Genomic DNA, 11,515 nt, shown 5'->3' on the forward strand with positions numbered 1-11,515 from the left:
AAGGCCCTGACACAGAGCAGGGCCCCCAGATGCTGCTGGGGAACCGCTGGGGCCCCTGTGGATTAGGGCGGATTTGTGTTAGATGTCTCTGCAATGAGGTCAGCATCCAGAGCCAGAGCAAATTCCCCTTTGTGAATTCCAGTTTCTCCTATACAGTGTGCAGTCCCAACAGGGTTCTGGCCCTGGTTCCCACCACTGCACTTTCTACTCAGAGGACATCTGGTTACAGTTCCCATCAAGGGCAACCCTTGATCCCAGAGCCCTAGAGCAGTGGGGGTGGAGGGAAACTTCTGCTTCTGTGCTGTGGCCTGATTCCCACAAGGCCACCGAGATTGGTAAGAGTGGGGCTGGGAAGTTTCCTTCACGGGGTTGTACCCTAAAGGTCAGGCGGCCCTGGACAAAGCCCGTGTGGTAAGGAGCCAGCAAATCTGGGAGCTGGCTGGGATCCCAGAAGGTCCCATCCTGTTCTCTCATAGGAGCTAAAGAGCTGGTGCTCAGGGACGTGGGAGAAGAGGACACCTCACATGAGGCTGCAGCTGGTGTGGCCGCTCTAGAGTCCTGGCTCCTTCTCCATTGCCGGGTCAGTAAACAGGACCATAGGGTCTGTGGGCTGCAGGGCTCTGGGCACTCAGGGTTCCAGCTGGGAGGCCTCAAGCCCTAGCTGACCCTCAGGCCCAGGATAGCCCCTCATGGCCAGGGGTTGAGGCCTGGCTTATCTCTCCAGCTGTCCTGTTCCCTGCCACTTTATCAGGGAGAGTGGATAGGTGTCAGAGCTCAGAACTCCCACCTCTCCCTCCCCGTGGGATAGAGCCCAGGTGCAAGTGGAAGGACAACTCTTGGGCACAGCCAGATCTCTGTCCTGGGAGAGTTTAAAAGGCCCCAGGACCTTCTCCACCTCAATCGACCTTCCCAACTGGCTGCAGCATGCAGGGGCTGCTGATTTTGAGCGTGCTGCTGGGGCCTGTCCTTGGCAAAGAGGACTTTGTGGGGTAGGAGCATGGAGAGGAGGGGGTGATCAGAGGGGAGATAGGGAGGACTCAACCCCCAGCCAGCATCTGGAGGAGAGGGACAGACAGACACATGGGAAGATGGTCAGAGAGGAGCAGACTAGCACATCCTGGAAGGCAGGCTGACCGGGGACCAGGACTGAGAAGGGGTCAGGTCTCTTAGGACAGCCTCTTGAGCCCTGGAGAATATCTGAGCTCTGAGGAGGACTTTTCAGAAGAGGAGGCAGGAAGAGGCCTAGCTAGCTTTAGAGAAAAAGAGTCTAAGCTGGGATGGGGACAGCAGCAGTGTCCAGAAGGTTCCGAGGAGCCCAGGCCTCCCGTTGCTAGGATCCCATGTGCTTTCCCTGCTCAGCCCAGAGGACCGAGGCCCAGCCACCCTCCTCCCGCCTGGGGAGCATGCATGGCCAGTAGGAGCTGCTCAGGCCCTCAGCCTCCCCTTCCGCTCTGCCCAGGCACCAGGTGCTCCGAATCTCTGTGGCCGATGAAGCCCAGGTACAGACGGTGAAGGAGCTGGAGGACCTGGAGCATCTACAGGTTAGAGGATGAGGGAGCTGCCCTGAGGCCCCAGGGTACGTCTCAGGGCAGACGGGCTCGCCTCAGACCCCCTCCCACCTGGGGCCAAACGGGGCCTGGGCTCTCTATCCCCAGCCACCCAGGAGGGAGCCATGGGACTGATCCCTGTTAGGAAGTGACTTAAACCTCCCAGTGCCAGAATCTTGCTGCCTTTGAGCATCCGAGCAAAAGAGCCCCCCACACCGCCCCAACTTCTAGTTCTTCTCTCTCCCTTGCTGCCTCAAAGCCTCTCCACTCTGCTTCCTGGGCCATTTACCTGACTCAACTGGACTTTGTCCAGCACCCAGGGATTCCCTGCATCCTCTTCCCCTAACAGCTGTGCCCCATCCCCAATTATATGGGAAATTCTGGTGCTGACACCCCGTCCCAGGCAGGCCCTTTCCCAGCCCGCTGTGACAGTGGCTCTTGTCCTCCCCAGCTGGACTTCTGGAAGGGCCCTGCCCAGCCAGGCTCCCCTATCGACGTCCGAGTGCCCTTCCCCAGCATCCAGGCTGTCAAAGTCTTCCTGGAGGCCCGTGGCCTCAGATACACAATCATGATAGAGGACGTGCAGTCGCTGCTGGACGAAGAGCAGGAGCAGATGCTCGCCTCCCGGAGCTGGGCCCGCAGCACTAACACCTTTAACTACGCCACCTACCACACCCTGGAGGAGGTGAGGGACCCCAGGGGTCCACAAGCACCAAGCTCTTCGTCAGACTGGCAGAACGCGCCAGGGCCAGCCTGGGTGTGCGTGACATCTGCTCTGTCACCATGTGGCCTCGAGGCTCTGGGTCGTGGCTCCTCCGCATTCAGGGCTCACAGCAGGCTCGGTAACAGATCTGCTAAGGGAGGCATCCAGGTGCCCGGAAGCCATGAAGGCAGCCTTCCCTCCTCTGCCTCCTCAGATCTATGACTTCATGGACTTGCTGGTGGCCGAGCACCCACAGCTTGTCAGCAAGCTCCAGATTGGCAGCAGCTATGAAGGCCGTCCCCTCTACGTGCTGAAGGTAATGGGCACGTGCAGGTGGATGTACGTGAGCACATCTGCAAGACTGGGCACCCACATCTGTGCATAGGCACCCATGGGTGAGCCCAGGGTTACAGAGAACACACTGTTATATGGACTCCCTGTGTAGCATAGGTGTGTGCATACCAGTACACACACCATTTAAACTTTTAGGAGACGCAAGTGTTTCCAATCAAGTGTCACATTGTGGAAAGTATCCCAGAGTCTGGTAGTCCAGATAAAATGTTTTGTTTGTGACCTCCGACAGAGAACTATGTAGGGGCATTGGAACATCGTGGGGCCCGGAAGTCTGGCTGAGTCATTATTTGCGCCAAGCTTGAGCTGAGGGCAGGAGGCAAAGCTCTGCAGGATCCCGGTCCAGACCCACTCCCACATCCCACCTGAGTGATGGTCCCACAAACAGAGCCTCAACCTGAGATACCAGAGAGCAGACAGCCTCTGGGTTGGGGTGCACTCCCCTTCAAGGAGGTGAGGCAGGGCCCCAGCTGAACTATTTCCTGCTCTTCTCATCCAGTTCAGCACTGGGGGGAGCAACCGTCCAGCCATCTGGATTGACACGGGCATCCATTCTCGGGAGTGGGTCACCCAGGCCAGTGGGGTCTGGTTTGCAAAGAAGGTAAGCCTGTGGAGGTGAGGGTGCTCTCGCCTGGTAGGGCATTGGTATCCAAGGCCCATAGAAGCCCTGGCCCCTGCTTCCATCCAGAGGCAGTGACCACAGAGGGAGGTCGAGGGCAGGCATCCATTGCTCTAGCGTGGCAGACTCCTGGCCTGGCCTGCTCTGCCCCTCTGCTCCCCAACCTCCACCAGATCACACAAGACTATGGCCAGGACCCGGCTTTCACTGCCATTCTGGACAACATGGACATATTCTTGGAGATCGTCACCAACCCTGATGGTTTTGCCTTCACCCACAGCAAGGTACAGGCCTTCTCCTCTTCTTGGGGAAAGCAGGGTGGGCCTCTGTCCTCTGAGCCCCACAAGCTACTCACCCCTAATCTCAACTCCCAGAAGTTGAGAGAGGGACAAACAGACCTGTCCTCCTAGACTAGGGGTTCTTGACCTTGGCATTCTTGACATTTGGGGCAGATAATTCTTTGTGTGTCGGGGGCTGTCCTGCGCGACCAGCATCCTGACCGACTCAAGCCCCCAGATGAGACAACTGAAAACATCTTCAAATATTGCCAAATGTCCAGGTTGTGGGGGAAAGAACTTTCCCCAGTGGAGACACACTGCCCAGACCTTCTTCCCTGGTTCTACTTTATGTCTATGGGACAGCATGCTACCAATCAATTTTGTAAGGGGCTGGCGGGGGTTGCCATATGCCTTCCTCTTTCTGCCAGTAGAACCCTCTGGCCAAATGCCATCCATTGTCTCCTCCATTTTCCTTCAGCCAAGAGCCCCCTTTGCAGACCTTCCTCCCTGACAACCAGTTGAAAGTGGTTTCTGATTCCATACCGTGTCCACACGCAGGCTTCGGATTGGAGCTCTGTGTTGATTGTGGCCTCTGTTGGGTGGCTGATCACTTTTCCTTTCTCAGAATCGAATGTGGCGCAAGACTCGATCCCTGACGTCGGGCTCTCCCTGCATTGGGGTGGACCCCAACAGGAACTGGGACGCTGGCTTTGGGAGTAAGGCCCAGTGTGGTTTGGAGAGCAGGGATGGGACACCCCAGAATGGCTTCTTACTGTCCTTTGTCCTGTCATCCCCCAACCCTCTCCTGCCCCAGCAGTGGGGGCACGTGGGTAACGTTGGCCTCTCCTCCAAGGTGCACAGTGAGGAAGGTGGCCCTCTGAGATCTGCTTGTCCCTTGCCTGTAAAGTCCTTCCCAATGGAACTGAGGTCTGAAACCAATCTATGGGTTGTCTAGCGTAACTTCAGCTCCTTCCTTCTGTGGTCACTTCACTGCAGGAACTGGTGTCACTTGAGGAGCCCTTCTTACCTCTCTGGGCATGTCCATCAGCTTTGTCCAAGTTTGGTTGGGGAGGGAGGCAGGACCCCCAGCTTATAAAAGGCTTCTGCCCTTTCCTTATCCGGGGTGGGGGTGAGCCCTCTTGCATCTCAACTCATGCAAAGACCAGAAGCCATGGAAGCCACATTGCTTGTGTGTAAGGAATGCCAACTCTCCCCTCCCACAGAGGCAGGATCCAGCAGCAACCCCTGCTCGGAAACTTACCATGGCAAGTTTGCCAATTCCGAAGTGGAGGTCAAGTCCATCGTGGACTTTGTGAAAGACCACAGGAACATCAAGGCCTTCATCTCCATCCACAGCTACTCCCAGCTCTTCTTGTATCCCTTTGGCTACAAAGCAGAACCACCTGCAAACAAGGATGAGCTGGTATGTGCTGATCCCTGCTTGCCCTCTCATCCCAAAGGCAGCTTTGGGCGGGCCTGGGTTTATCCATCAAACCTGCTTAAGGCACGAGGCCCTACACTGTGCCTAGCACCCCTTTCTCCCATGGACCCCTGATGGCTTGAGAAGACCAGCAGGGCAGACTAGGCTTTCTGTCTGGAAAGCTAAGGCACAGAGTGGTTGAGTCACTTCTGTCACATGACAGAGGAAGGGGTAGGGGTGGACTTTGAGCTTGTACCACAAGTTTAAACTTGGAGCTGCAGGGTGACCAAAGGGCAGTGAAGTAGCAGCCAGACATCCCACAAGGTCACATCCTGCTGAGTTCCCGGGGCTGACCCTGCAGGGCCCAACAGGTTCCTTGCTCTCTGCTGGGGGCCAGCTTCTGCAGGGTATATGCTCCTGGGTCATCCTGCCAGCCCCCAGGTTACCCTGGCCCTGCGGTTCTGGGGGTCTGGCATTGCTGGCCATGACAAGCAGTCTTGCTTGGCGTTTTCTCCAGGATCAGGTGGCTAAGTCTGCTGTTGAGGCCCTGACCTCTCTGTATGGGACCACGTTCAAGTATGGCAGCATCATCAAAACAATTTGTAAGTAGGTGCATTGTCTCTGTGGGTGGTCTGGGAGGAAGCTCAGCTGGCTTTCCCTGCCAGAGGGAGTGTCCCTCCTGGAGGAGGTAGCCAAGGGTTCCCCAACCTGGGAGCATGGGCGAGGAGAACAGCCCTGGCCACGCCTGACTACTGCTGGCTTGGTGGGCAGTGGGGCCCTTTCCTCATGTGAACTCTGCCTTCCTCGATACCTTCAGACAAACCCTTCGGTTCCTCTGAGAACTCTTATCTTGGGGTTAAGTTCAGCTTCATGCATGGAGTGGGTAGAGAGTTCTGCTGGCCTTTGTATTGTAGATCCCTAAGAAATTCAACTTAAAAAATACTCTTCCTCCAATGCTCTTCAGTTAGAGAATATATCCTATCTTTTCCCAGCTTACTTATCCATGCAATGCCCCTGAGACGAGGACTGCTACATCAACATGGAATTAAGTCAACAAATGTTTATTGAACACCTATGATACACCAGGCCTTGTTTTGTGTGCTTGGGATACAGTTGAGAATAAAAATAAGCAAAGATCAGGAAACGTCCATTCTAGCCAGCCATGACAAAAAACATGGATAAGGAAATGATACCATGTGTTAGGTGATAAGTGCTGGGAGAAAAAGAACTACTAGGACAGGGTGAGGGGACTCAGGAGTACTGGGGGTGGAAGCAGGGCAGGTGGACTGAAGCATAGGCCTCATTGAGAGAGTGAAATTTGGATAAGTATTGAAGGAAAGGAGGGATGGAACTAAGAGGCTATTTGAGGAAGAGCCTTCCAGGCAGAGGAATCTTCTAGAACAAAGGCCTTCCCGTGTGCCCTGACCTGGCGTGTGTGGGAACGGCAGGAAGAGCACAGAGACCCAGTGGCTGCAGCAGAGACAGGTGGCGGGGATGGCAGCGGGGGTTGAGGTTGCGGTGTTCAGATCCCATTGAGCCCTGAGGAGACACAGCAAGCTTGTGGCTGAGAGTACTGAAGAAGCAGGGGACAGGGACACACCTCAGACTTCCTGCCCCGAGTGCCCAGTTCTGGGGGGTGAGTGAGTCAGAGTCTCACCTGGGGCTGGCCTTACTTTTGGACTCCAGGCCTTCTTTGGTTTTAACCCTGAGTCAAAAGGTTTTTGCTTTGTTCAATATTGTGGAGTTAAATTCTGATATGCAGCCACCTCCCTCTCCCCTGCCCGATTCTGCAGCTGCTTTGATACTTACTGCAAATCTGTCTGCAAAAGACAGACGAGGGTCTTTTGCTTTGACTCTGACCCTTGCACTTTCCCCCTGCAGACCAGCATCCGGGGGACAGTCCCGGTTACCCAAGTGGGCAACTCTGGTATATTTGGGGGCTTGACCCAAGTGGCTGTTAGATGGAGGCGGCTTTCAAAATCGTGGGAGCTTCCTTGCATGACCCAGTGAGAGGAGAACCATTGCTGGTCCGCCTCTCTGGGCCTCTTGGACTAAGACCCTTCAGGGGAGCTTCTTGGGAGGAAGCCAGGCTGCTTGGTCAACAGTAGGAACTTAGCAGATGCTGACTCCAGTCAACACTGCACGAAGCTCTGGGCTTTGGACCATTAGCCCAGCCCAGGCAAATGTTTTCAAGTGAGTGACCTTTGTTCTGCCGGTCTGCTCCTGCCCCAGACCAAGCCAGTGGAGGCAGCATTGACTGGACCTACAACCAGGGCATCAAGTACTCCTTCACCTTCGAGCTCCGGGACACCGGGCGCTATGGCTTCCTGCTGCCGGCCTCCCAGATCATCCCCACGGCCCAGGAGACATGGCTGGCGCTTCTGACCATCATGGAGCACACACTGAATCACCCCTACTGACCTGGCCCTTCAGCGCTGTCTTCCTCCTCCTCTCCGTCCCCACCCAGGCAGCCAAATAAAGTTTGAGTGTACATGGACCAGAATGGGGCTCATGTGTGGGAATGCATGTGGCATGTCTGCCTTTTCAAGCTGTGGCAGAAGTGATTTAGTTCCTGCAGGTCTCACTGGAAACGTGTGGGTAGTTGGACTAGATGACCCTTAAACTCCCCTGCATTCCAAGGTCCTGTGAAGTTGTATCCAAGTGGCGTCTGTTTTAATTAGACCACCCTGAGCTCAGCTCGTCAGTGGGGTGATTTGTTCATACCTTAGGAGCAAGCAGCAACCACAGCTGCTAACCAAATGCCTGGCACCCTGCAGTGGTGAGGAATTCAGCTTGTACAATAGTGTAGCTGGTTGGATCCATTCATCTACAAAAGCAATAACCCTGAGTACAAACTAGAATAATCCTGGTGGCCAATGTTGTCCCAAATCAATGTTGCAGCCAGGTAAAGCAAATTTCTGTAGAGCAAAGTATGGTCTCCTACTCCTAATTAAATTGGAAGAAAACAATTGGGTTAAATGGAATCATTTACTGAAGATAAAGAACAAACACCAATCCCAGGGCATTTTATTAATTGAAGTGTATCAGGAAGACTTTGCCTTTAGAGACAGAAGTAGTTTACTTCTCACTGCCCCATCCTTTCTAGCATCTCCTGCTACATTGTCTCCTCTTCCACTCACCACCACTCATTATCGTTAGCAAAATTTCTCAAACATAAGGCTCTCCTCTCCTTCCCCATACCCTCCACAGCTCCTAGAATTTGGCTTCCCTCCCTTGGCTTGGTGATTCTGGTGGCTGTGATATCACACTTAGTGGCTAGCACCACAGCACATAGCATATATCTCAACTTTTTTTCAAAGCAAGAATCTACATTCCGTTTCTTCCAAATCTCTTAAGGTGTAACTGTCAAGCAGGGGGTTCCTCCCACTGAAGTTGCTGGGAAGTGGATGGGGGGTGGCTTGGTAGCTTCCCAAATAGGGGGGCTGGGGTAAGGATGGCAGCCTCTCCCTGTATCAGTCAGATGAAGTATCACAATGCATCCATCTCCACTGACTTAAAATCTGTGTCTTTTTCACATAAAATAGCCTGAAGACCAAACAATTTTTTCTTTTTTTCTTTTTTTAAGGGCCCATTGGGGAATTTTCATCTTGGAGGTTTTTTATAATTTTTAATTTTCTAAAATTGAGGTATAGTTGACTTACAGTATATATTAGTTTCACGTGTACAACATAGTGATTCAAAATTTTTATACATTATACTCCATTCATTTTTTTATTTTAATTTTTTTTTGCTACCAAACATTCTAAAAAACAAAAAGAATGAGGCCGACTATACATATAGTACACATAAAGTTATACATATATAAGTTTATGAGGCAAGGTTAAATGGTGTTTCAGTCTTTACAGAAGGATGATCTAAAGATTTTATGACACTTCTTTCAAGTTATCTTTTGGGAACCATTTCCCTTCAATTTATGTAGATAAGCTGAAACCCACTGTAATGGCTCAGTTTGGGCAAGTAAAAAAAAATGAAACTGATCTTACTATTTAATAAAGACTGATAAGTGAAAAAATATTAAGTTAGCAAGACAATATATCATTTTACGAAATTGGATTACTTAGGCTTCAAGGGTAGAATTGCTTAATTTAAAATAAACTGTACTCCCTGATAGCAGAGACCACTTGATTTGGCATTCAATCTCCAAAACCATCAACAGTACTTGACATACAGATACCCAATAAATATTTGTTGAATGAATGTTCTCCACGTATACTAGAGAACTTACAAATTTTATAATCTTTATTTTGTAGGCTTGCAAGTCATTTTGAATTTCCCTGAGTTGTAGTTTTAAGGCTCTGAACAAGTAAGAGTCTTAAGAAAGCTGAAAAGACAGGAGTAAAGCACCAGAATGAAAATTCCATGAGGGCAGGGATTGTGCTGTTTTGCTCAACACTCAATTTCTATTGGTTGGCCAAGTACATGACACATAGTAGGCACTTAATAAATGCTTGTTAAATGGAGACATGGAAGTCATTAACATTTCTTTTTCTATTTTCAACTACAGGAAGAACTTTCCAGTTTGCAGATACATATTTTTACAAATCTATGGGTAAAAAAATTTTATTTTATAAATAAAATCATAAAGCTAAAAGAAACAAAAATTTTAGAAAATAATGTGGTGTATATGAAAAAGTATTAATAACCTTGAGGGGAAAAAAGCTCTTATAAGTAAAAGGGGTTTAAAAAAAAGACTAACATTTCAAAAGAAAAATAGGCAATTCCCAAAAGAAAAACAAAAAGTCAATAAATGAAAGATACTGATTCTCTGAGTGATTTTTTTTTGTACATTAAAGAAAAATATATTATTTTTCTCCCATCAGATTGACAAAGAATAAAAAGACTGACAACTCAGTATTATCAAGAGTATGAAGAAATAAGACCTGCCATATACTGCTGGTGGGAGGATAAATTTACACCACCTTCCTGGAGGGGAATTTGGCAATATAAATAAAAAATTTCAACGTATTGACACTTTGACCCAGTAAGTCCACTTGGAGGAATTTATTTTACAAAAATATTTTGAGAAGTTCAAATAAACATATGTACAAGGTTGTAATAATAAAAAGTTAAATTAAAAGGAAAAGAACCTAGATAGATACCAGTATTGATATGGGTATTACCCATTTACACAATGGAATATCAGGAAGCCATTGTAGTCTGTGTTGATATGGAAAAATGGTCACAATATACTGGGCAAAAGAAGCTGGTCACAAGATGGAAATATTCTAAAACAGGATTGTGGTGATGCTTTCTCAACTCGGTAAATTTACTAAAAATCACTGAATTGTATCCTTAAAATGGGTGAATTTTATGGCATGTAATTTATATTTCCATAGTTATTTTTTAAAAAGCAGGCTACAACATAGTATATTGAGTATGAATCTCATTTTTGTTTGAAAAACGCACACCCACTATGCCTGAAAGTAAATATTCCCCAATAATAATAATTGTGGTTACCCCAGGCAGTGGTGGTGGTTTTCCTCTTTATACTTTTCTGAATTTCTTGCAATGAGTTTGTATAATCAGGGGGGTTAAAAAAAGCTATTTGAAACACACCAGATTACCTGTGGGTAAAGTTTTCTAAGATCAACTTATTATCAAAATCAAACATCTAAATGACCATCTCAATTTGTGCCCAGATTCTTTTTCATAATTTGTCTCAACTCATTTCTTCTGCTGTTGCCCAGAACAAGGTCTTATTTTTGGAAAAGTTTATACTCCAGATAGAGCTGGAAGCAAGTGTTTCTACCAAGGGCAGGGTACTAATGTCTCCTGGTTGGGGGCCATTCCCTAAGCACTCTGTGGTAGCTCAGATGACAACTCCCAAGAGCCCTTGCTGCTTTCAGTTCCCACAGCAATCTGGGGAATTGATTATGCTAATGCCTATTCTCTAGGACTTTTCAAAAATCTTTATTTTTAAATGAACTCATTTTACTTTGTTCCTAGAGCATTATCTATGGTTCTCAGTGTGGCCCGTGGGCCATTCGTGGTCCATAAGAATCCTTTGGTGGTCTTTTGAATTAACACTAAGATATGCATGTCTAGCTTTCTGGCTTTGGCCTGAAGTTAAAATTGAAATGTCATTGAATACAATCCAGATATGACCTCACTGGTCCCTCATCCAGTACAGGGCTATTCATCATCTCAGCAATTGTTTTGCAAGGGCAAGTGGGACTAGGTGGATTTGAAGATGCGGACGGATTCTTGCTCTAAGGGCTCTAAGGACAGAAACATCATTCTGTGAACACACTACGAACCAGATGCTCCTTACAGGAAACTGATATGACCAACCAAAACATTCAAATTGGCCAGATGAAGGAAGAGCTCTGAGAAAGAAGCACAGAGCACCCGTCAAATCTGAAAAACTGTCAAAGGGTAATGAATTCTCCCCAAAGCTTTCAGGATCCACGTTAATTTGGCAACTCAAACTGTGAGCATCATCTAACGACCCCAGAGGTGAAGACTGACAAATGTTTACTGCCATACTAAAAGAAGAAAATTAGAAGTCTTCTGCTTAACTACAGTGGTGTGTTCGGCTACATTTTTTTTAGAAGAGTGCGGTGGAATGAGAGCTCT

General features: G+C 49.0%; 1 protein-coding gene across 1 annotated transcript; it reads left to right on the plus strand.

Annotated features, from left to right (window-relative positions):
• Nucleotides 1-924: 924 nt before the first annotated feature.
• CPA1 (carboxypeptidase A1) lies at nt 925-7,338 on the plus strand. Its single transcript, XM_060108115.1, has 10 exons — nt 925-989; nt 1,460-1,541; nt 1,999-2,232; nt 2,465-2,566; nt 3,101-3,202; nt 3,394-3,504; nt 4,124-4,214; nt 4,722-4,921; nt 5,436-5,520; nt 7,151-7,338. Exons 1-10 carry the CDS (start codon nt 925-927, stop codon nt 7,336-7,338), a joined length of 1,260 nt encoding a protein of 419 aa, XP_059964098.1.
• Nucleotides 7,339-11,515: the final 4,177 nt, after the last annotated feature.

Source organism: Mesoplodon densirostris, chromosome 9 (assembly GCF_025265405.1).
Source record: "Mesoplodon densirostris isolate mMesDen1 chromosome 9, mMesDen1 primary haplotype, whole genome shotgun sequence".
NCBI lineage: Eukaryota > Metazoa > Chordata > Mammalia > Artiodactyla > Ziphiidae > Mesoplodon > Mesoplodon densirostris.

What these genes read in the sequence shown, in the direction of transcription:
- CPA1 (XM_060108115.1), top strand. Translation starts at nt 925, where the DNA reads ATGCAGGGGCTGCTGATTTTGAGCGTGCTGCTGGGGCCTGTCCTTGGC. An exon ending in GGCAAAGAGGACTTTGTGGG is followed by an intron (nt 990 to 1,459) that starts GTAGGAGCATGG and finishes CGCTCTGCCCAG; the next exon opens with GCACCAGGTGCTCCGAATCT. An exon ending in TTGCCTTCACCCACAGCAAG is followed by an intron (nt 3,505 to 4,123) that starts GTACAGGCCTTC and finishes TTCCTTTCTCAG; the next exon opens with AATCGAATGTGGCGCAAGAC.